Genomic DNA, 24,812 nt, shown 5'->3' with positions numbered 1-24,812 from the left:
TGCCATTCAAGAACATTAAGCAGCCTCCCCCACCAATCACACCAAAGAAATGGGTGAAAAAATGATGATTAATTATCTTCATTTTTACTCCCCAGCCCAGTATATACTTTCACTGTGCAGACTAAATAAGAATTAGAGCAAAATTAGAACAATGGTTTGTAGGCAGGAGAGCACCAAAACCACATCTGCTGAGTCCATCTCTATCCTCAACAGCCGGACTCTCACACAGTGCTTACGTTTTAAGGAATCAGAATTTCTGATAAAGCCCCTTAAACCAGAGCTCAGATCAGACCAGATCCCACTCACCACCTTTATTTCTCCAGGGACCTGAAATAGCCAGGATAACCTTTTGGTGATGCCTACTATAACTTCCAAGAGTCTGATTAAATGAGGCAGAAACTAGATACACGTGACTGGTTTAGAATTTAGAGACTACACCTCGGCAAGATCTCACACTGTTCCATTCCAACAACCTCATTCATTTCCGCTAAATAAAAGATCACAAAAATACAGGGTTCTGAGGAGGAACTGTAAGAGAACTTCTTTTTTTCACAGGCAAGTGCACAGATTATTTAGTAAAGGAACCAGCTTACGAAAATAAACAACTCCAGGAACCCAGTATCACGAAGCAAAACCGGCTTAAAACTTGTTCTGTGCATTTTATGACCGGTATTAATGGTTCACAAAGGAAATGATGGCTTGTATTGTTGGCCTTAATCCCTTCAAAGTCCAAAAACCCCCAAAGTCCCTGAACAGGAAATGGATCGCTGTCAGGTCTGTCTTCAAGAAGCAAATTTGTGCTTATTGGTTCTGTTTGTCTGGGGATTTTTGTCGTCGTTTATCGGTCACAGCACACACAGGTGACGAGGAGGATGACTCTTACTTCCTCGTGGCCAAGAGATCCAGTATTTCCTGAGTCAGGGGCTAAATTCCTCACGAACACAGGACAGCTGGTAGGCGTTGTCCCCTAAAGCACGTATGAGCTGAACAAAACTGATTCGTGTGACCCACTGAGGGGGACCCGAAGGACGATGCAACGGCCCGAACTTAGACCGTACTATTTACGTAAAATGTGATGGCAACTTACCTTGCCAAACCCAGACAAATTCCTCAGTTTAGGCCGGCGATCAAATGGCAATATGACCACGTCTTTTGGCACTCTGGTGCCTAAGTAATGTCCCCTGGAATCCTGACACCAAAAGTAGCACAGTGCAGGGATTTTTAAATAAATACATGTTGAAGTAAAAGGAAGTAGTGACAAACAGCAGTTAATATTTATATTTGTGAAGGCTACCTTTTGACATCGCAACTACACCCTCCCACAGGCCTTTGGAACTATTCAGCTGCACCCACAGAAGAAGTCCACCTCATCTAGGATTCTCTAACCGAAGAAGCTGCTGCATCGTTATTATGTTCAACGCGAATGTCCACGTGAGCGCATTTATGTTTCGGTTGCGTGCACGTACATTTACAGACACACGTGCAGCCTGAAAACCACACCAATTTTATAGATCTTCCAATTAAGTGAAATGTTTTGAGAACACTCTCATAGATGACACGTGGCTACATCATCTACCAAAAACCAAGAAAGTACCCCACAGCAACTTAGATCCACACGGGAAGCTTCTTTTCTTGGCACCTAAACTCAGACGTCTGAGAGTTTCAATAGTCAACCTTTAGTGGCAAGCGCCAACAATCCCAAGCATTCTCAGGGTTGGCTTGCTGAATCTCTAATTCCCCCGGTGGTCTAGTGGTAAGGGCACGGCGCTGTCACCGCCGAGGCCCGGGTTCGATTCCAGGTCAGGGACACTCCCGGGCTGATGGAGCTCGTTAGCCCTTAAAAAGGCAATCCATCTACATCCTGAGGACCTCGCTGCCACCGTCCAAGCTCGCTTGGCCCCGGTAGATGAACCTTAGGATTAAAGGGTGGGCTCAGTTCCGCGCACACTGTGTCTCACCTAAAAAATCCAATGCGCAGGCTGGAAGGTGTAAAGACCTTCCCCGGATCTTCGCTCGCGAAGACTGGCCATTATTATAATTCCCAAACCCCTTCTCTCACTTGAAAATCTCTCTGTGAAAGCAACTCAAACCCCTAGCCGTAACCCCAACCCTAACCCAAACCCTAACCCTATCCCAAAACCAAATAAAAATAACCCTAACCCTAAAAATAACCCTGAAAAATAGCCTAAAACTAACCCTAACCCTAACCCTGAACCCGAACCCTAACCCTAGCCCTAGCCCTAAATCCTAACCCTAACCGTAACCCCAATCTAAAAATAACCCTAAAAATAAGCCTAAAAATGCCCCTAACCCTCACCCAAATAAAAATAAACCTTACCATAAACATAAAAATAATTCTGATAAAAAGCTTAAAAATAACACTAACCCTAACCCAAATAAAAATAAGCCTAACCCTAAAAATAACCCTGAAAAAAAGACTAAAAATAACCTTAATTAGTTTAAAAATTAATTGGTTAATAAGTTAATTGACTTAAAAATAATTGGTTAAATAGTTAAAGAATAAATTATTAGTTAAAAATTAGTTGCTGTCACTGCCCCATCCCTGGACATGCCCAAGGTAAGGCTGGATGGGGTTTGGAGCAACCCGGGCCAGTGAGGGGTCCCTGCTCATGGCAGGGGCTGGAACGAGATGATCCTTAAGGTCCTTCCAAACCAACCCACTCTAGGATTTCAGGATGATTCCACGCTCTCTCCCTGCATATATTTGTCTCCTCACCACAGGGGCTTCTTCCCTTACCACACTTGGACTTCTTCCTTCACCATATGGGCTTCTTTCCGCACTGCATGAGCTTTGCTCCTTCTCTCACCAGACTCAGACCTCCCTCACCATTCAGGCTTCTTCCTTTACCACCCCAGGCTTCTCCCCTCTCCACCATGGGCTTCCCTCAATGGACCAAGGGCTCCAACCATCACTTCCACAAGACTGGAACTCTTACCACCGAAAATACCACAAGAAGAGGATGAACAGGATACCATTGGAATTTATGGAGCGGTGATATTTTTCTACTTAATCTGTCTCTCTGTTTCCACTTATCTCTCTTTTCCCTATTTCTTTCTCTCTCTCTCTCTCTCTCTGCCCCACACTAACTGTTAAATAAAAATCCGTCCTGTTGACTTCGCAACATTGTCTCGTTTGCACCTTAATTTGGGCAGAGGCCTCCCTAATAATTTTAAGAAGATGATCGTAACAGTCCCCTAATGTTGCTTCCATGAGGATCTGCTCCATGAGCCACGTTCATGTCCTTCGCCCCCAGCCCACAGAGTTGGAGATGACGCTTTGATGGTTGCTGGACGTGACTTTGTTAGTTCGTGGGATACTCATCAGGATGCAGCCTCTGGAGCCGGACAATTCACTCCCTGGTGGGATAATCCAATGGGGAGAGAGAGAAGAGCTCAGAGAGGGGTTGGCAGCCAGGGAAGGAGGGAGTTGAGGGGCTCCTGGGATCCTCAGGCTGGCATTGCCCCTCTGTCAGGGAGATGCTCCATTTTAGGATGCTCTGTGCCAGCAGGATGTAGGACACGGAGTGGGTCAACCATCTTAACGGTCAGAGAACTCTGCGAGGAGGGAGAGAAGGGAGCTCGAGGGGGTGTCCCCAGCCAGGAGAGGTAGAATTTGGCGGGGGGGAATGCTCACCGGGAAAAGGATGTGCATGAGGAAGAGGAGCAGGACTGCCATCAGCGCCAGCCCAGCCCAGCCGCAGTAGCGCCAGCGGATCCCATAGCGCAGGAGGCGGAGTGGGGATTTCAGCCACAGGAACGAGGACTTGGAGCGCCTGAGGATCACAGGGAGCTCAGACACCCCCGATCCCCCTCCCCACATCGCCATCCTCCTTCCCAGAACTCACCTGGGTGCCGGCAGCACTGGGTATTTATTTGGTTCCTCCCGCCCTTTCCCCACTGGCCGCTCCTCAGCCTCCTCGGCTGTCAGCAGCTCCAAGCTCAGCTCCAGCTTCCCCTGGAGGGATTGTGGGGGCAGTTGGGGTGCAGGGCATGCCCCTGCCCTCCCCCATCATGGTTGCCCTCATTATCCCGACATTCCCAACCTACAGAGATCCGTTGGGCACCATCCTCCTGCACTGTGCAGGGCCACCAGCCCCGCACCCGCCGTATTCGAAATAAGTTGATTGGGGAGGGGGCCAGGGCAGGGGTCCTGCACCAGGGCCAGGGGATGCTAGGGGGCTCCCATGGCATGGCCTTGCACAGCCTGGGGGTCAAGGCCGGGTGGGGCAGCTTGGTCAGGTCCAGCTCCAGGATGCCTGTGGGGAAAGGCAAGGAGGAAGAGTTCCCATCACCAGCGGGTGCTTCTCATCACCAGTAGGTGCTCCCCACCCCCAGGGGATACTTTTCATCACCAGTGGCTGTTCCCCATCACCAGTGGGTGTTTCCTGTCACCAGGTGTGCTTTACATCCCCAGCGGGTGCTCCCCGTCACCAGTGGGTGCTCCCCGTCACTTGTGGGTGCTCCCCATCTCCAGTGGGTGCTCCCCATCCCCAGCGGATGATTCTCAACATCAGCGGGTGCTCCCTGTCACCAATGGGTGCCCCTCAACCCTCTGTAGGTCTAGGGACAGGGAAATGAGGTCTCACCCAGAAGATCATCTGCTTTAAACTTGTCATTGTCCCACACTTGGAGGATGAGTTTGGGTGGCACCTTCAGCACTGTCTTGTCCAGGCTCCAGATGTGCTCCTGGGAAGGGGGAAAGGGGGGGTCATGCTTGTCACACTCGGGAGTCTCCTATGTCACCTCAGGGTCCCCATCGCCTATTCCCAGGGCCTCTATCCCGCCACGGTTCCCACCTCCGGGTTCTCTGTCACCCCAGGGTCCCCATCCCCAGAGTCCCTTTTACCCCAGGTCTCCATCACCCACTCCTTTGGTCTCTGCCATCCCATGTCCCCCTTCCCCCCCCCCAGTCTCTCTGTTCTCTGAGCCCCCTGCAGTGTCCCCCCCACCCTGCGTCCAATGGCGCAGAGTTTCTCGGCCGCCAGGAACTCGAAGGGGAACAGGAAGCGCCAGTTGAAGGCACCGTGTCCATCCCGGGAGCGGTAGTGGATGTCCGTGTGCTGCCGCTGCTCAGGGAGACCATCCAGCCACCTGCAGGGACACAGGGCACTGCCAGGGGGCACAGGGGACAGAGACTGGGGGTGGGGACACTGGGATGACAGAGAATCTGAGAAAGGGCACCTTGGTGTGAGAGAGAGACTGGGGTAACGGGGAACCTGGGGATGGGGACCTTGGAGTGATGTAGAACCTGGGCATGGGGTGATGGGAACCCTGGGGTGACAGAGTCTGGGTGACAAGGACATATGCCTGGGGGGTGACAGGGACCCCACAGTGATAGGGGGCACACAGGTGTGCCCTGGGCTCACCCAGTCACATAGATGTCGCTCATGCGCTGCCCCAGCAGGTTGATGTCCCCCAAGTCTGTATCCCGCACATTCCACACCACACAGCGCAGCTCGTACCTGGAGGGGGACAGAGCGGCGTCCCCTCCTGCCCAGAGATGGGCCCCCCAACCCCCCAGAGTCACTCACCCCTCAGCCTTGCGGGGGTCGATGTTCACAGGGGGTCCAGGGGGTCCGAGGTTGGCAGGGAAAATGTCAACCCACATCTGCAGCTTGCCCTGCGTGGGACACGAGGGGACTGGGAATGGACACCTCAGGCCCCCCTTGGTCCTGGGGGTCCCCATCACCCACCCCCAGGGTCCCTGCCACGCCAGGCTCCCCACCCCCAGAGTCTCTGTCATCCCAGGGTCCTTATCCTCAGGTTCTCTGTCACCCCGGGGTCCCCATCACCCACTCCTGGGGCCTCTGTCATGCTGGAGTCCCCATAACCCACCCCCAGGGTCCCCGTCACCCTGGGTGCCCATCGCATCCCTGCACGCCAGCATCCCTCCCTACCTGGAGTTCTCCATCATTGTGGGGTCCTATCACCCCAGAGCATCTGTCCCTGTCAGCCCAATGTCCCCATCACCCAACCCCAGGTTCTCTGTCACCCCACGGTCCCCATCGCTCGCTCCTGGGGTCTTCGTCACCCGAGGAATCCCATCCCCAGGTTCCCTGTCACCGCAGCGTCCCCATACCTGTCTCCGTGTCCCCCCCGCACGTGGTTCTGGTGCCCACCTGCTCAAGACCGGGCTGGGCACTGCTGTAGAGGGGCCGTGTCTCCAGGTGCTCGGGCACAAAGGGGCACAGGTTGAGCACGTGCAGGGCCAGGCGCTCCCGGGGGGGGCCGGGGTGGCGGAATGTGGGGGGGCCACTCTCTGCACAGGGACCAGCACAAGTGGGACAGGGCCTGGACCCCCAGATCGCCCTCAGACTCCACCTAAACCCCTCCTAGACCTCCCTCAACCCCTCTCAGCCACACCCCCAGACTCCCCTCAGACTCCACCCAGACCCCTCAGACCCCTCCAGACCCTCCCCACCACTGAGACCCCTCCAGACCCCTCCAAAACCCCTTCCCAGACCCCATCCCCACCCCCAGACCCCCTCAGTCTCCACCCAGTCCCCCTCCATACATCCCCAGTTCTCCCTCCAACCCCCCAGCCTCTCCTGGACCACCCCAGGCCCTGGACCCACCAAAGTGCCGGAGGAGGAAGGTTCGGTGGTTGAAGGTCACAGCTGATCCGTCGGGGCTGAACTCAGGGAGGGGCAGCCCCCGGGTGAGAGCAACGAGCTCCAGGGTCCTGCTCGGGCACAACTGGTCCCTCCAGGCTGCGGGGCCTGCACTGGGGGACAGGGAGTGGGCAGGGAGCTGCGAAACCTCCCTACTGGCTGTCCCCCCTGTGCCCTCTCCCATGTATACCCCCTGTGCCCATCCCACTGTGTCCATTCCCATCCCTCATTCTCATCCCTGTGCCCACCCCAGCACTACCCCCATGTGCCCACCATCCTGCTTGTGCTCTCTAATCCTCCTTGTGCCCCCCACCCCTCTGTGCCCCCATCCCAAGCTCCTTGTGCCCACCGCATCCCCGTCTCCTGTTCCCACTCCTGTCCCCATCCACTGTGCCCATTCCCAAATGCCCACCCTATTCCTACCCCTCTGTGCCCCCATCCCTCTGTGCTCCCCATCCGCTTGTGCCCCACATCCCTCTGTGCCCCCTCATTCCTCTTCTCACCTCATTCCAAGTTCCCTGTGCCCCCTCAACCCTCTTCTCACCTCATTCCAAGTTCCCTGTGCCCCCTCAACCTCCCGTGACCCCCACCCCTCTCTGCCCCTCATCCCCCTGTGCCCACTCGATCCCTGTCTCCACCCGCTCCCTAACTCTCTCCCTGTGCCCGTTCCCAAGTGCCCACCCCATCTCCATTCCCCCCCGCGGTACCCACGTGTGGTACAGGGTGGGCAGCCCACAGTGGGCGCGGTGGTTGGACAGTAGCCGGTTCTCCAGGTCGATGGAGGTGCTGCCGATCTCCTGGTCCGGGGGGAGCCGGTCACGGTCCAGCAGTGTCACCTTCAGGTCCTTCTCCAGGGGAATAGTGGCTGTCACCTCGAACATCCTGGGGGGGGGGGGAATGGAACAGCATCGACAACAGGACATGGGCGTGGGGGGCACCCCAGACCCCTTCCAGACCCTTCCCAGATCCCCTCAGACTCCCTCATGTCCTCCCAGGAAACCAACACCCCCGATGTCCCCAGATCCCCACCCAGACCCACCCCCAGACACATCTAGACCTCCCCCAGACCCTCCGAAACCCCTTCCAGACCTCCCCGGATCCTTCCAGAATCCCCTGCAGACCTCTCCCATATCCCCCAAGGCAACCCTGATGCTCCACAGACCTCCCTGACCACCTCAAGACTCCCCCAGACTCCTCCAGACTCACCCAGACACCACTCAGATGCCGCTCAGATCCCTCCAAACCACCATGCAGATCCCCTCAGACCCCCTCATATCCCCCCAGACAACCAGCCCACATCAACCTCCTGCAAGATCCCCACCCAGACCCTCCCTCGGACATCCCTAGACCTCCTCTAGACCCTACCCAGACCCCTCCCAGACTCCCCACAGACCTTCATAGACCGCACCCAGACCTCTCCAGACCCTTCCAGACCCTCTCCCGACCACTCAGACCCCTCCAGAACCCCTCAGACCTCACCAATATCCCCCCCAGATCCTTCCAGAACTCGCCAGATCCCTCCCATATCCCCCCAGATAACCAATCCCCCCGACCTTCCCAGATCCCCACCCAGACCACACCCAGACCCCCTAGACCCACACAGGCCCCTCCCAGACCACTCCAGATGCTCCCAGACCCTCCCCAGACCACTGACACCCCCCAGACTCCACTCAGATCCCCCCAGAGCCTTCCATATCCCCCTAGACAACCAACTCTCCCGAGCCCCCAGATCCCTCCCCCAGACCCACCCAGACCCCCAGCCCCCCTTGAGACTCCCCCAGACTCCTCCAGAGCCACCCAGATCCGTCCAGACCCCTCTCAGATATCCCCATCAGACCCCACCCAGTCTTACCCAGACCTACCGACCTCCCCCAGATCCACCCAGACCCCTCCCAGACCGCCCCAAGACATTGGGTGGGGGCACCCACTGACCTGGGGAGTGGGGACCCACAGGCAAAGGGAGCTCATGGCACTGGGATCCACCAGCACAGGGAATAGGATACCCACTGGAACAGGGACCCACCGGCAATGGGAAAGGGATATCTGGTGGAATGGGGACCCACCGGTATCGGAAATGGGACATCTGGTGGCATAGGGACCCTCCAGCATGGGAATGGGATATCTGCTGGCACAGGGACCCATTGGCATTGGGATATCTGGTGGCATTGGGATCCACCAGCATAGGGAATGGGGACCTGGTGGCACAGGGACAGACTGGCACAGGGACATGCCGACGTGCAGAATGAGACCTCCCCCTCCAGTACCCCTGTCCCATCCCTGTGCCACCCAGGGATGACAGTGCCCACAGGCCCCCCAGCCCATCCCCACCTGCCAAACACGGGCTCCAGTGTGTTGGGCACGTACTGGTCCCGCTGGCCCAGGGTCCTCTTCCCCAGGGACACCCGGACATAAGGGTCACTCTGGCAGCAGGGAGGGCACAGTCAGAGTGGCACCGGGGCGGGGAGAGGGCAGGGCATCCCCCCCAGCCCCCCCGGGGGTCCTTACCAGCCCAGTGACATCACGGGGGGATAGGTCAAAGGCCCGGATGATGTAGACCCGCACCAGGCAATCCTGGGGTTTGCTGGGGGGCAGCTGCTGGAAGTGCTGGGGTGGGGGGGGCACCCTGGGCTCCTCAGGCAGGGGGTAGATACGGAACAGCCCCTGAGAGAGACCCCCAGCCATGCACCCCTGGGGGGGGTCCTATGGCCCCGGCTCAGGGGTCCCAGGTGGGAGGTCTCACCTTGAACTCACCCACGGGCTCGGGATCCTGCCCTGGCATGGGGGGACCACCCGGTTTGTGGAGAGGGAAGGTCTGGCAGAAATCCTGCAGCCCCTGGAACTCAGGCACAGCCTCCAGCTCACAGCCATAGATCTGTGGGACCATGCCCAGCCTGGGATTTATCCCTGTTCCTACCCCTGCCCCCCCATCCCTGTCCCATATTGGTGCTTCTCCCCATGACAGCCCTTTCTCCCTTTCTTCATCCTCATCCCCTTCCTATGTTTATCCCCTCCCAGCTTCATCCCCATCCTTGACATCCTTGCAACTTCATCCCCATCGTATCTTTATCTCCATCCCTGTCCCCTTCCCATCTTCATCCCCATCCTTGTCCTCTTGTTCAGCCCTGTCCTTGTCCTCATCCTCAGCCCATTTCTATCCCTGTCCTGTTCCATGCCCCACCTCATCTCCATCCCTATGCCCATCCTCATCCTGTTTCTATCCCTGACTCCATTCCTATCCCACCTTCCTCTCTGTCCCCATTTGTGTCCTTGTCCCCACTCATCCCTGTCCCATCTCTATCCCTGTCCCCATCCCTGTCCCATCCTGTCCCATCCCCACCCCTGTCCCATCTCCATCTCTGTCCCCATCCCAATCCCAGGCTCTTCCTCACCTTCAGTCTGTCCCTGTTTGTTCTCCACTGGATTTCTCCCTTATCCTCCAGGGCCGTGTAGAATTTGCTCCACCAGTCCACCTCCTCCTCCTCCTCCTCCTCCATGTCCTAAGGGAGGAGGGGAAGGTGGGGTGGGTGGCACAGGTGGCACAGGTGGTCCCCAGTAGCCCAGTTCCTGTGCCCCCTGGTAGCCCCATTCCTGTGCTCACCTTGTCACCACCCCCCTTCTTCCCAAGGCAGCTGAGCAGGATCTGCAGGAACAAAGGGCACATGGAGAAACTGAGGCACAGGGCCCAGCAGTGCCAGGGTGGGGGGTGCCATCCCAGGGACTCACCCGGGCGATCCTGGCCTGGGTTCTGACGAGGAGGTGGGAACACAAACCATTCCAGAGGCTGGAAATGGCTGACAGCGAAAGGGGCTCGTCTGTGGGAGAGAGGGATGGGCAGGGATGGGGCAGGAGGAACCTGAGATGGGGCAGGAACAGGGCAGGAACAGGGCAGGGATGGGGCAGGGATGGAACCTGGGCAGGGGGCATCTTGAATGGGACAGAGGGCACCTGGGATGGTGCAGTTATGAGCCAGGGATGGAGCAGGGGGTACCTGGAATGGGCAGGGGTGGGAGAGGGAGTACCAAGGGTGGGGCAGGGATGGGGCAGGGTGTACTTGGGATGGGGCAGGGGTTAGCTGGGATGGGACAGGGGGTACCAGGGAGGGGGCAAGGTGTATTTAGGATGGGAGAGATGGTACCAGGGATGAGGCAGGGATGCAGTAGAGGGGAAGAGAAATGGGACAGAGGGTAACTGGGGTAGGGCAGGGGGTACCTGGGGTGGGAAGGGACAAGGGGTATTTGGGATAGGAGAGGTGGTACCAGGGATGGGGGCAGGGATGGGCAGTACCTGGCATAGACACGACCGTATAGGAGCCAGTCCCAGTGTCTCCAGGGCCAGGGAGCTGCTCCTGGTGGGGGAGCTGCTCCAGGCTGGGGGTCCTGCAGCGGTACTGGCCCAGTCCCCTCACGCAGCCCTGTCCCACCAGGACCCCCAGCTCCCTGTTCCCCCTGTCCCACACCCGCAGCCGGATGGGGGGCACCAACTGCTCTTCCTCTGGCAGGGTCTGGGGATGAACCACAGGGACACCCCAGGGTGCTACAGCAGCACCCATGGGTGGGGGTCACCCCCTGCCATCCCCCCATTCCCCCCATTCCCCCCATTCCCCACTCACCAGGGTCAGCAGGAAGGTGGTAGTGGGGAAATTGGGGTTGGAGGTGAAATCCTTGATCACGGGGGTCCACAAGGTCTGGTCCTCCCACTGTAGCTCCAGCCTGGGTTCCCTCACAGCCCTACGCAGTCCCCGCAGCCCCCAGGCCAGCACCTGCAGGGACACCCAGGAGATGTCACCCTTGGGTGCCCTGGGGGCCCCTCAAGGGGCAGGCATTTGTGTCCAGTGGGAGGGTGAAGGTGTCTGTCCCTGTCCCCATCCATCTCCCAGTCTCCATCTCACACTGCATCCCCATCCCACTTTTATCCCTGTCCCATTCCTGTTCTTGTCCCCAGCCCACCCCCAGGACCTTCAGCACTGTCCCTGTCCCTGTTCTCATCCCTGTTCCGTCTCCATCCCCTGTCTTCACCCTGACCTTGCCTCATCTCATCCCCATCACCTTCAACACTGTCCCTTGTCCCTGTCCCCCTCCCAGTCTCCATCTCAGACATTGTCCCCATCCCACCTTCATCCCTGTATGCATCCCTGTCCTTGTCCCCATCCCATCCCCAGAACCTCCAGCACTGTCCCCGTCTCTGTCCTTGTCCCTGTTCTCATTCAGGCCCTGAGCTGTCCTTGCCTTCATCCCTCTGTGCTTGTCCTCATCTTCATCCCTGTTCTTGTCCTTGTCCCATCTCCATCCCTTTCAACCCTGTCCATGTCCCCATCCCCAGGACCTTCAGCACTGTCCCTGTCCCTGTTTCCCTCCCAGTCTCCATCTCAGACCTCATCCCAATCCCACCATTATCCCTGTCCCATCCCAGACTGTGCCCACCCTGCCTTTATCTCTGTTCCAATCCCTGTGCTCATCTCTCTCCCTGCTTCACCCTTGTCCCCATCCCATTCCCTGCTTCCTCCTCGGCCCCATCCCTGTTCCCCCACATTCCCCTCCCTGTCCTTCCCCCCTCCCCATATCCCTCCCCCCTCGGTGTCCCCATGTGCCACCTCCAGTGCCACCCTCTGGAGCCGTGGCCGGATTCCCAGGGGGATGCCAAGCACGTCCTTCTTCAGCGGGGGCGGGCTGTGTGCCGCCAGGGTCCCATCCTGCAGGGAGAGGGGTCAGTGATGATGGGACCCCACCCTTGAATGCCCCCGTGCCCCTGGTGCCCCCTGCTCACCTCAGAGTCAAGCAGCAGCTCGAAGGCAGCCACCAGGTCCCCGGCCGGGCCCCACGGCCCCCACAGGGGGTGAGACTGGAGCCGGGGGGGCTCCCAGTGTCCCAGATCCAGCCAAACCTCAGGGGTGCACACACACCTCCCCAAGAAAACACCTGCACCCTGTGAGGCAGGGATTGGGTGAGGGTGCTGCCCCCACCCACAGGTGCCCCTCTCATCCTTCCGTCCCTGACCCCCCTGGTCCTCCCATTGCTCCCTCCACCTGTGGGTGACCCCCCAATCCTTACATTCCTCCTGCCATCCCTCCATCCATGTCCCACCCCTCATCCATCCCTCCCTCCCTCCCTGCCTCCCTCACTCCTCCCTCCCTTCCCCCACCTCTCTGTCCCTCATCCCTCATCATCCCTGACCCCCCATCCTTCCATCTCTCCCTCATCCCTCCATCCATGCCCCATCCCTCAATCCATCCCTCTGATCCCATCCTTCCTTCTCTCCCTCCCCCTTCCCTCTCCACATCACTCTCGCTCCCTCCATCCCCAAATCCTTCCATCACTGATCTCTCCATCCTTCCATCCCTCCCACTATCCTTCCATCCACGTCCCATCCCTCATCCATCCATCTGCCCCCATCCTTCCCTTCTTCCCTCCCTCCCTCTCTTTCTCTCTCCCTCCTACCCCCACATTGCTCAGCCTACCCCCAATCCTTCCATCCCTGACCTCCTGCATCCTTCCATTCCTCCTGCCATCCCTCCATCCATGTACCATCTCTTATCCATCCCTCTGCCCTATCCCTCCCTCCCTCCCTCTATACACTGCTCCCCCCCCCCCAATTCCTTACATCTTCCCCATCCTTCCAACTCTCCCTTGTCCCTCCCTCTCTCATCCCTCTCCCCCGTGTGTTCCGTACCTCCCCAGCCTGGTCAAACACCTCCACCACCACAGCTGGAGGGTCCTCCTGAACCCCTTGGGGGTTCCCGAACAGCAGCACCGGGTGGAGCAGCAGTGTCTGTTCCCAGAGTGGGTCCAGGACATCCCGTGTGACCCGGGAGCGTTGGCTCCGATCCACGATTGACACGTGGGCGGTGGCGTCTGGGTGACAGTGACACAGTCACTACCCCTGGGGGCCACTGGAGGGGGGGAACAGGGTGGGGGTCCCACCTATGGAGGTCTTGAAGACACCAGGGGTCAGATCCAGGGCCCGGAAGAGGTAACAGCGGAGCTGGAAGCGGCTGGGACCTGCAGGACACGGGGATGTCACGGGGGCTGAGACCCCCAGGCTAGACCCAGACACCCTCCCCTGGTTGCCCCCGGGCTCACGGGGGAAGGAGCAGAGGATGAAGGGCGGGGGCTGCTCCAGGGCGTGCTGGGACCCCCAGGGTCCTAGCAGTGCCACAGCTGGATTGTCCTCCTTGGATGTGTCCTCCATGTCCTGCGGCAGGAGGAGATGGGGGGCGTGGGATAGGGGGTGTGGCTTGGGGGCCCCTCTGGCCCTGTTGTCCTCTGGTCCTGCATCTACTGTCTTGTGTTCTACGGTCCTATCGTGGCCCATCTCCCCATCACTTACATTCCTGCCGTCCCCATCCTTCCATCCTTTCCTCATCCCTCTATCCATGCCCTGTCCCTCATTCATCCCACTGCCCCATTCTTCCCTCTCTCCCTCCCTCCCTCTTCCCTCCCTCCTCCCTCTCCACATCTCTCCATCCAATCCCCATCTTTCCATCCCTCCTGCCATCCCTCCATCCATGTCCCATCCCTTATCCATCCTTCCCTCCCTCCCTCCATCTCCCCATACCCCATCCCTCACCCGTCCCTTCACCCCCATCCTTCCATCCCTCCTGCCATCCCTCCATCCATGCCCTATCCCTTATCCATCTCTCTGTCACCGTGCTTCCCTCCCTTCCCCCTCCCTCCCTCCCTCCTCCTCCTCCCTCCATCTCCCCATCCCTCCATGCTCTATCCTTCATCCATCCCTCCACTCCCCATCCTCCCATCCCTCCATCCATTCCTCCATTTATGCCTCATCCCTCATCTATCCCTCCTTTCCCCCATTTTCCAATCCCTCCCTCGCTCCCCGCATCCATCATCCCTCCTTTGCCATTCCCCCCTTCCATCCACACTCCTCCCCACCCTCTCTCCTACCAGGACTCCCTGCAGCAGGAACAGGGGTGCCACAGCCATGGGCTGGGCGAGCACCAAGCCACGGTGCCAGCGGCGCCGCTGGCACAGGGCCCCCCTCTGGGCACTCCCCAGGGGTTTGGGACGGAAGGGGCAGGGCCAGAAACACTCAGACTGACAGGGTTTGTCCTCTGACACCGCCCCGGGGTCCTGGGGGAGAATAGGACAGCGGGGACATGGGACAGTAACGTGGGGACACCATGACACGGTGACACCACCATCCCTATCACTGCATATTGCCACCTCCATTCCCCCCCCATCCCCATTACCCCCATCCTCATCACCCCCATCCCCGACACTCCCCTCCTTCACCCCTCATCTTGCCATCGTCCCCATCCTGCTCCCCCCTCCCCACTCACGGTTTCCGAGGAGGCCCCGTTGGAGTGGCTCCTCTGGATCTGGTTCCCTTTCAGCTCCTGCAGCATCTCACACACGGCACTGCCTGTGTCCAGCATCTCCCTGGGGACAAGGGGACAGCGCTGGTGTCACCCAGGTCCCCCTGGTGGCAGGTGGGTGGATTTCCCCTTGTATCCCCACTCAAACCCTCCTGTATCCCCTCTAAACTCCCTAAAATCCACCTCAAACCCCCATATCCTCCTCAAACCCCCCTGTATCCCCCCCCAAACCCCCTCCAGACTTCCAATATCCTCCACAAATCTTGCTGTATCCCCTGAAACTCCCCTGAAACCTTCCCATATCCTCCCCCAACCCCCTGTATGCCCCCAAACACCCTCCAAACCCCTATAGCCTCCCAAGTCCCCTCAAATCTTCTCATATCCTCCCCAAACCCCCTGTACCCCTCTCAAACACGCCTCTAACCCACCCAAAACCCCCTCAAATCCTCCCTCATATCCACCCAACCCCCCCAAAGCCCCCCTTAAGCCCCTGTGTCCCGCTCAAATCCACCTGTAATCCCCCCAAACCCCCTCAAATCCCTCCATATCTCCAAACTACCACTAACCCCCTCAAGTCCCCCCATATCCTCCCCAAACCCTCTCATATCCCACGCAAACCCCCCTCAACCCCCTCTCAAAACCCCCTGTATCCCCATCAAACTCATCTGCAACTCCCCCCATAACCCCCTTAAATTCCCTCATATCCTCCTCAAACTCCCCCAAATCCCCTCCTATCCCCCCAAAACCCCCTCACCCACCTCTTCTGCACCTCCACATTCCAGGGCCCCTCCCAGCGCCATCCTTTGGGGGGCTGGATCTTTCCTGGAGGGAGCCCCTCCCTGCCGGTAGCATCTGAGAAGGGCGGATGCCCTAACAGCTTCCAGGGCCTCCATTTCCCCAGAAGCCTCGTCCGGTTTTCGTACTGGGGGGACAAAAACACAGCAGGGTTGGTGAAGGTTTGGGTGTTGCCTCAGGGGGTTTGGGTGGTCCCAGGGTGGTGTCACACTCACGGTCTCGGCGTGGAAGTGCAGGGACCCCTCGAGGAGCGGAGGCAGGGCCCCACTGTCGCACACTCGGCACAGCCACAGTCGGACACGGACCTGGGCACGGACCGTCTCAGAGCCCTGAACCCCAACATGTGAGTGAGGGGTGGAAATGGGGAGGGGAGAGAGAGGGAATATGGGGGGACAGAGAGCGGGACACGGGGAGCATGTGGTGGGACATGGAGCGGTAATGGAGAGGATAGAGAGAGGGCACGGAGGGACACAGAATGGGCACCAAGGGACATGGAAGGGGTGTGGTGGGAATTTGGAGGGGATGTTGGGGGGATGTGAAGGGAATATAGAGGGGACATGGGGAGGGATATAGAGAGCACACAGAGCAGTGACAGAGGGGACATGGAGGGGGGTGTTGAGGGAATATGGAGGAGATACAGAGCAGTGAGGTGACAGGGAGGGAATATGAGAGGGACGTGCTTGGGAGGGGCACATGGAAGGGATGCCGAGCAGCGACAGAGGGGACATGAGGGGCATAAAGGGGATGTGAAGGGGGTATAGAGGGAATATGGGGAGCTTCCCACCAGGAAGATGGTTTGGATCCTCCCGCAGAGCCGCCCGCAGGCGTCAGGACCGATTGGTGAGAAGGTGACATCGGTGACAGGGACATGGGCACAGCCCACCCGCTGCTGCCCCCGCAGCAGCCACAGCACCAAGTTGGGGACACCCGCCTGGGGCTGCAGTGACACAGCGAGAGACCAAAAGCCAAGAATTAAACTCTCCAAGAGGTTTGTTGGGTTGGAAAGCTGACATTCCTTTGCTGGGTGCACCCAAATGCATCCCCAGCACACACCGGAGCGGGGGACAGTCATGGATAGACCCATATTCATCACATTGTGTTACATGTTCATTACATTACTGAATACTCTGCTAATTATCTCCACGGAGTTATTGGGATCTGTCTTTTGAGGGGCTTTGGTGGTCATTTGGAAACACCCTGTTCTCCAAATTTCCCTTTGATGGTTCTGGATCTACTGATGAATCCTCTCTCCTTGAGAGCATCTCAAATACATGATGCCCCTTCTCTGATCACTCTTTGCTCTGACACACAACCCTTCTTCCCAAAACTAAGACGTCTCCCGGTCCATATTAATTAATCACCGATAGAGGTAATAAGGGCAGAAATAGCTGACACAAGACTATTAATCACTGATTTAGGGATTGAACATTATTGTGCTAAAGTTAAGAATATTTTCCAACATCTTCCCCCCCAAGCTGCATGGAAAGAAAATTTAAAGAAATTGATATTTCTTTACATTTACATTGCCATTAAATTTATATTTAAATTTTAATTTATTCTTACACTTGAATTTTAATTTCATAATTATTTATATTTATATTTAAATTATAATTTGAATTTCCTATTAATTAATTTGCTTTTAAAAGAAATATAACTCGTTCAGAGGTGATGATGCCCCAAAATTCCCCACCTCCACTGCCAGGGCAGCCACCCGTCTGAGCCACCTCTCAGCCCCCAACACCAGTGTGTCCCAGTCGTATTTCCCAGCCTTTACTGGAGCCTCCTTGGCCACATTCCACAAATGCCGCAGGAGAAGCCGCCGGGAATTCCTGAGCTGTTCATCCAGAGCCGTGGAGGGCGTGGGTTGTGCCTCCAGCTGGGCCAGTGCCCGCCTGCAAAAACACCCCCAAAACTTCCAGTTTGCACCCAAAACGCCCAACTTTCTCCCCACCTGGTTTTCCCAAAAATGCTTTGTATCCCTCCAAATGCCCATTTCCCCATGAAGTTCAGTTCCGCCCAGTAATGTCCTGCTGCCCCCCCAAAATGTCTCATTTCCCCCTCCAAATACCCAATTGTCTTCTCAAGTGTCCCATATTTACCCCAAATGTCCTGTTATCTTCTAAAATTCTTCATTTGCTCCAATTCCTCATTTTTTTCCCCCAAACGCCCCATTCCACCTTTAAGTATCCCATTTCCCCCTCATGCTATGTTCTCCCCAAATGTCCCATCATCCTCAAAAATGTCCCAAATACCCCATTCCACTGCCCCAAACCTTGACTGAGAAGCTCAGAAATCCCATTTTCCCCCCCAAATACCCCATTCCACTCTCCCAAACTCTGGGATCCCAGATCTGACAAACCCAGGGATCCCATATAGCTTCCAAACTCCCCATTCCATTTTGGCAGGGTTGGGACCCCCAGAACCCCCAGCCCCCTCCCTCATGTGCAGTCCTGCTCCCCAAGCCCCAATATGGGGGATTTGGAACCCTCAAGACCCCCAGTCCCCTGCTTCTCACATGCAGTCCTGCTCCCCCAGCCCTGATTAGGGGGTCGTGGGACCCCCAGGACCCCCCCTCACGTGCAGTCCTGCTCCAGCTCCCAGAGTAGCTTCACGCCCATGTCCCTTGCAGCATCCCTGTGGCAGCACCGCAGCTCCGCCACATTCTTCTCCTGAAATCACATCCCAAACCATTGCAGTTGGGATGGGGGGATCCCATCCCACCACACTCCTGCCCACCCCACATCTGCCCACCCCAAGGGTCTCACCAGGCGCCGGCACAGAGCACGTAGGAGGTTCAGGGTGTCCCAGCGGTGACAATTGTCCTCCCAGGATGAGGTGACGGCCACCACTGGCTTGTCGCCGTGCCAGGACAGGTGGTGGTACAGGTTCCCTGCGCCACCACAAAACAGGATTTGAACTCTCCAAGAGGGTTTTTTGGGGTTGGAAAACAATATTCCTTTGTTGGGTGCACCCAAGCACACCTCCAGAACCCACCAGAGCAGGGGACAGTCATGAACTGATCCATATTTATCCCACTGTGTTACATATTCATCACATTTAATGAATACTCTGCCAGTTATCTCTGTGGAGTAATTTAGATCTGAGTAGCAGTCTTCTAAGAGGCTTTGGTGGTCGTTTGCAAACATCCCATTCCCCAAATTTCCCTTTGATGGTTCTGGATCTTCTGATGAATCTTCTCTTCTTGAGAGCATCCCAAACACATGGTCAGGTCACAGTGCCCCTTCTCTGATCACTCTGCTCTGACACTCAACCTTTGTTCCCAAAACTGAGACATCTTCCAGTCCATATTAATTAATCACTGATTTAGGTAATTAATGAAGGACTAATTTGAGTAAGATACAGAGAATTACCACAAAGCCCCTTCAATTACTGGTGTTTGTACTAAGCACTACATGGTACAAAACTAAGCCTGCTATAGGGATCAAACACTGTTGTTTTATTATTAGGATATTTTAGATATTTGTACAATATTCTCTATATTTATGTAGTAGTTTATATTTATATTGTATTTTCCATGTTTATACAACATACCCTGGTTTGTGTCTCCCCCCTCCACGGGGTGTCCCCCCCACTCACCATCAAACATGGGGGGGCTCTGCGGGGTGGCTGAGGAGTCATGTCCAATCCTGAGCTCAAATCCCAGTGGATCAGGACCCTCTGGGACCATTGTGGCTGAGTAAAACACCCCACAGAGCCCCCACTGGCACCGAGGCAGGAGCTGCTGCTGCAAAATAACCCCAAAACCACTGAAATGAGGGGTTAATGGTTTAATTGTTTGAATTACTCATCAGCACTATATCAACCATAAGCCAGGGGTTGGGCTTAAAGCACTTTCTGGTCACATTCAGCAAAGTTTGGTTTTCGTGGGATCACAGGTTGGGGAAATTAATGGGACTTTGAGTTTTGCTAAATTAACCCTGATGGCCTTCAATGAACAAAGCCTGGGGGAGAGAAATATTAAAATATACATTAATCCCATGTTAATTATATTAATATTTCATTAGTATAAATTAATCACATATTCTATATTGTATAATAAACATAATATAGTGTGTGTTATATATATTACAGTGTATATGTAGTATATATTTTATATATAAATATTTAAAGCATATTATATAACATACGTTATATATGTTGTATACTGAATATAGTACGTATTATTAAAAATAAATAAATATGTCTCTGTGTCCCCATATCCCCATGTCCCATATCCCCCATGTCTCCATGTCCCACCTGTGCCCGTTCCACATCCACGGGTGCCACAATGTCTCTCTGCCGCCCGTCCACGGTTCCCTCATGGGTGCGGATCTCCAGGAGCACCCGACCCTGATAATCCACCCCCGAGTCCTGGGTAAAAAAGGGGAAGTTTAGGTGGGTGTCCCTCCCCAAAATGGCCACTGTGCCCATCCTGCCATCCCCTGGTGCCCACCTTGTCACCTCCCCCCGTGCCCACTCTGTCACCCCCTCACTCTGTACCTGGGCACAGTTGGGCCGGGGGCCATACAGGGGCAGGAAGGCGGGTCCAAAGCAGGGCAGGAAGCCAGGGGTCCCCCCTGAGATGAAAAAAAGGGGGATCAGGTGTACCAGGGGGATGTGGGTGCTGGGGACCCCCCAAGGGTGGGCCCAGCTCACCCTGTAGCTCCTCAGGGTCTCGGTAGATCTGGGACAACGGGATGGTGGCAGTGCCCAGGACTTTGCTCCGGCACGACCTGTGGAGGGGAGTGTGAGGGGTCCCCCAAACATGGGGGGTCACACAAATACAGAGGTGTCTCCTAAATCCAAGGGGGTGTCCCCCAATCCCGAGGTGTCCCCCACTCACCCTCGGAGAAGGTCCAGCTGGATCTCCTCATAGATGGGGGGCAGCTGTGGAGGGAGAACAGGGCATGTGGGGGCGAAAGGGGGTGTGGGAATGGGGGCAGTGGGTGTCAAAATCGGGTGTGGGGTTGGGAATGGAGGCGTGGGAATAGGTATGTGGAGTGGGAATAGGGATGTGGGAATGGGGGTGGGGGTGTGGAAATTTTTTGGGGTACTCCTGTTTTGGGGAGAAGTGTAGAATGGGGGCTTGGGGGGGGCACCTCACCTGCAGTGGGAAGAAGAAGACCTCGTTCCACTCAGGGTTGGCACTGGAGGGCATCACTCGGGTGCAGAGCTGCATCAGGTAGAGCTGTAAGCCCCCCACCATCACCCAGCCCCCCTGTTTTTCCTGGTGCACCCCATTCCCTGCCCAGCACCCACCGTCCTGCCGGCAAAGCTGACCCGCACCACCGCCTTCCCTGAGCCCCTCCTGCCGCCAAGGCACGGCCGCACCGGCTCCACTGCCACGGGAAGGGGAGACAGGTGAGCAGAGGGGTCCCCCAAACTCCCACAACCCCAAACCCCCCCATGCCCACTCTGCGGCAGGTCCTGGGCACGGTACACGCGGATCTGCAGCATGGTGGCACGTGGGGGTGGGCGCAGCAGGTTGGATTCCACATCTTCGTCCCCCGCTGGCACCTCCTGCTCCTTGGGGAGGTGTCACAAATTAGGGACCCCCGTAGAAGGGTTTTTTGGGGTGCTGAGGGGTTTAGGGGGCCTCACCTGCACTCTCTCCCCGGCCCGGCGCACGGCCAGGCTGACCTGCAGGTACCCCTGGGAGCGGCCGTCGTGGTGCCGCGGGTGCTGCAGGCTCAGCCACTTCCAGCTCAGGCTGCGCCCTGGAACGGGGGGTGGGGAGACCTCGTGGTCACCTTAGAGTCACTCCAGAGTCACCCTGGTGTTACTCTGGTGTCACCTCAACCCTCTCACCCACCTGGTGCAGAGTACACAGTGCCAATGTTGAGCTGCAGGGACAGCAAAGGGGTGAGAGTGATCCCACACCCCGTTCCCAACAACCCGTTCCCTGTGCCCCATTCCCAAAACCCCATTCCTGATGCCCTGTTCCAGACACTCCCTTCCCAGCATCCCATTCCCGACTCCTCATTCCCAAGCCCAATTCCCAATGCCCTGTTCCAGTCCCCCAGTTCCCAAATCCTCATTCCCAAGCCACATCCCTCACCTCAAAGGTGCCAATGATGGCTTTGGTGCAGAGGTTTTTGGAACGGAGCACCTGTGACAAGGACGGGACATGGTATCAGGAGCCACCCCCTGTCCTCGTCCCCATCCCTGTCCCTGTCCCTGCGGCATCCCTGCTGGTGCCGCCAATCCCTCCCACCTGGATCCGGATGGGCTGTGCCACCAACTGCTCTGGTGTCTCGTGGAAATTTTGGCAGAACACCTAAAGAGAGGGCAAAGAGGGTAAGCGTGGGCTGAAGGACACTGGGAGTCCCCGTGTCCCTTCCCCGGGGTCACCTCATTGAAATAGGGGTTGTTCCCTGTCCGGCTCCGGGTCCGGAATTGCTGCTTCCCAATGAACACCTTCACCACTGGCCTAATGTCGTTGCCCTGGAGCTGCCGGGCCTGGATGATCCTCACTCGGACCTGCAGGACAGGGACAGGGTGGGCAATGGGTGGGATGTCGCCCTCAGGGGTCTTGGGGTCCAGGGGGCTTGGGTTGGAGTCCGGGATAGTCTGTCTTTGGAGTCCAGGACAGGCTTGGTTTAGGGTTAGGGGACTTGGTCTGGGGGTCCAGCAGGTTTTGATTTGGGGGCCCAGGGGCTCAGTTTTGGGGTCTAGGAGGTTTGGTTTGGAGGTCCAAGGTGCTTGGCTCAGTTCAGGGTTCAGAATAGGCTTGGTTTGAGGTCCAGGGGGTTTGGTTTGGGTTCCAGAGCAATTGGTTTGAGGGTCCAAGATAGGCTTGGTCTGGGGTTTAGGCCAGGCTTAGTTTGGGGTGCCATACCTGGAAATCCTCTTTCCTCTGCACGGGGGCCCTGCCAGAGCTCTGAGGTAGCTCCAGTGCACCTGGCAGTGCCACCCATCCCTGAGGGGTGACCATGGCACTCCCAGCCTTGCCACAGGGGGTGTAGTAACAGCGGAAGGTGACGGTGCACTGTAAAGAGACAGTGACACCCCAGTGGCCCTGGTGGCACCCAGAGTGCTGGAGGGTGGGGCTCTATGGGTGGGGGGCTCACCCCCGTGGGCTTATCCCAGTGGTCCAGAAGCAGGACATCCCTGCGGGCCATCGGCAGGCTGGGGTTGGCCACCAACTGGTCCAATGACACTGTGGTGCCACCCAGGTCCCTGTAGGGGCCAGGGGAACATGGTGAGGGTGGCCATGGGGTGCGAGTCACACTGGGGTGCCCACTCACGCCTGCCACTCACCCCCAGGGCACCGGCTGGTCCCAGTGCTGGAGGCGCAGGCTCAGTGTGTCCATGGGACTCAGGGGACACTCGTCCAGTGACCACACCAGCTCCTGGAGGGTAGAGGGAGGTGACAAGGGGTCAGAGGGGTGACCGTTGTGTCCCTGTGCCACTGCAGATCCACCTGGGCTCACCCCACCTCATTCCAGGTGGGGCTGCGCTCCTCAGGCACCACCTGGGTTCTCCTGGAGGTACCTGTGGGGGGGACAAGAGGAGGACGGTGGCACCTCAGGGTGGGGTCACTGGTGTAGCAGGGCAAGCCTGACACTGGCCCCATGCATTGGGACACCCAGAGCTGTCCCCAGCTGTGGCCACCACCATCCTGTCCTGCTGGGATGCCACCCCTCACACCAGGATGGCCAATACCACCCAGCCCCACAGGGACAGCCACTGTGGTGTCCCCTCCCCATGTCCAGTAGTACCTCGGAAGCAGACAGACAGACGGACACCGGGACCAAAGCTGGTGGCCCCAGGGATGTGGACACTGACCACGTGGAGCCGCAGCATGGCCAGGGACTGCTGGCACTGGGGGTGGCGGCACGAGTGTCACCAAGGGGCTGCCACCAATGTGCCACGCCTGAGGTGCTGTCACCGAAGAAACGACTGCAGGTTTGTCACCAAGGGGCTGCCACCAGTGGGCCAGCTGTCACTGGTGATGGCTTCAGTGCTGTCACCAAAGAAATGGCTGCAGGTTTGTCACCAATGTACCACCCTCGAGATTGTCACCAAAGGGGTGCCACCAATGTGCCACCCCTCAAGGTTCTGTCATCAAGGGGCTACCACCAATGTGCCACCCCGATGTTGTCACCAAGGGGATGCCATCAATGTACCCCTCATGTGCTGTGCCCAAACTGATGACACCACAGCAGCGCAACGGTTTGGTTTCCATGTTCTAGAATGTCAACGGGAGGAAGGCAGGGCAGGGACTGTTGGCTGGCAGGGACTGTTAGATGTCACTGTGTCCCTCTGTGTCCCCATGTCTCTGCCATTGCGTGGCCATGTCTGTGAGCAGTCATGTCCCCGTGTCCTTGTCACTGCCATGCCCATGAGCAGCCACGTCACCGTGTTCCTGTGTCTCCGTGTACATGTGCTCCCGTGTCTTGTGTCACCCTGACACAAAGGGGACATGGAGGGGACATTAGAGAGATGTGGAGGGGACAGGAGGAGGACACAGAGAGGGCACGGTGCAGTGATGGAGGGGATAATAAGAGAGGACATAGAGCCACCAGTGACAGAAAATGGAGGAGACGTGGAAGATGTGAAGTGTTCATGGATGGAACAATGAGAGGGATGGGGAGGGGACATGGTGGAGATGTGAGGAGTTCATGGATGGGACACAGAGGAGACATGGAGTGATGATGGAGAGACACAGAGGGGACATGGAGGGACACAAAGGGGACACGTTGGCACGCGGGAAGATGGGAATGTTGAACATGGGAACGCGGGAACACTCCCTTAACACTCATGCTGTGCTCTGGCACTTCCCGAGATTTTGAAGGAGGGACAGGGCCACACGTGTTTACTCAGTGGGGGAGTAAACATTATCTAATCGGGACATTACCTGATCCTTGTGTGTCCTTTCCCCCTCACGGTGTTTTGTGGGTGCGCCCGGTGTCCCGTGCAGGGCCGGGAGTTGGACTGACCGATCCGTCTGGGCCCTGTAGGTTCCTCCCCTACTTGGGATATTCCCACATTCCCTGATCCCTCGCACGATACTCTCGAGATCCCGCCCCGCGCAAGCGCACTGCGGATCCGGG

The 24,812-nt window shown here is 57.1% G+C and overlaps 1 protein-coding gene across 1 annotated transcript; it reads right to left on the bottom strand.

Moving 5' to 3' along the window:
* Positions 1 to 24,772, bottom strand: FER1L5 (fer-1 like family member 5). Its single transcript, XM_050326023.1, has 52 exons — positions 24,617 to 24,772; positions 23,478 to 24,165; positions 23,195 to 23,250; positions 23,017 to 23,108; positions 22,827 to 22,935; positions 22,595 to 22,744; positions 22,108 to 22,236; positions 21,971 to 22,033; positions 21,815 to 21,865; positions 21,569 to 21,599; positions 21,358 to 21,473; positions 21,171 to 21,282; positions 21,016 to 21,095; positions 20,861 to 20,929; positions 20,600 to 20,643; positions 20,413 to 20,489; positions 20,257 to 20,333; positions 20,014 to 20,127; positions 19,354 to 19,501; positions 18,522 to 18,646; positions 18,334 to 18,425; positions 17,447 to 17,648; positions 16,541 to 16,693; positions 15,972 to 16,085; positions 15,720 to 15,883; positions 14,926 to 15,025; positions 14,531 to 14,716; positions 13,709 to 13,820; positions 13,550 to 13,627; positions 13,299 to 13,480; positions 12,396 to 12,554; positions 12,223 to 12,321; positions 11,242 to 11,391; positions 10,917 to 11,133; positions 10,356 to 10,444; positions 10,231 to 10,272; positions 10,022 to 10,129; positions 9,373 to 9,504; positions 9,138 to 9,293; positions 8,961 to 9,052; positions 7,344 to 7,514; positions 6,597 to 6,745; positions 6,141 to 6,280; positions 5,553 to 5,641; positions 5,388 to 5,483; positions 4,971 to 5,112; positions 4,608 to 4,707; positions 4,069 to 4,277; positions 3,867 to 3,976; positions 3,656 to 3,794; positions 2,759 to 3,576; positions 1 to 1,912 (listed from the first exon to the last, which is right to left on the bottom strand). Exons 2-51 carry the CDS (start codon positions 23,560 to 23,562, stop codon positions 3,469 to 3,471), a joined length of 5,808 nt encoding a protein of 1,935 aa, XP_050181980.1. The 5' UTR covers positions 23,563 to 24,165; positions 24,617 to 24,772; the 3' UTR covers positions 1 to 1,912; positions 2,759 to 3,468.
* Between the last annotated feature and the right edge of the window lie 40 nt (positions 24,773 to 24,812).

This window comes from Myiozetetes cayanensis, unplaced genomic scaffold (assembly GCF_022539395.1).
Source record: "Myiozetetes cayanensis isolate MyiCay16 unplaced genomic scaffold, myiCay2020 scf30, whole genome shotgun sequence".
NCBI classification, from domain to species: domain Eukaryota; kingdom Metazoa; phylum Chordata; class Aves; order Passeriformes; family Tyrannidae; genus Myiozetetes; species Myiozetetes cayanensis.
Note: the sequence above shows the minus strand (reverse complement) of the source record. Positions and strands in the feature narration are given on the sequence as shown.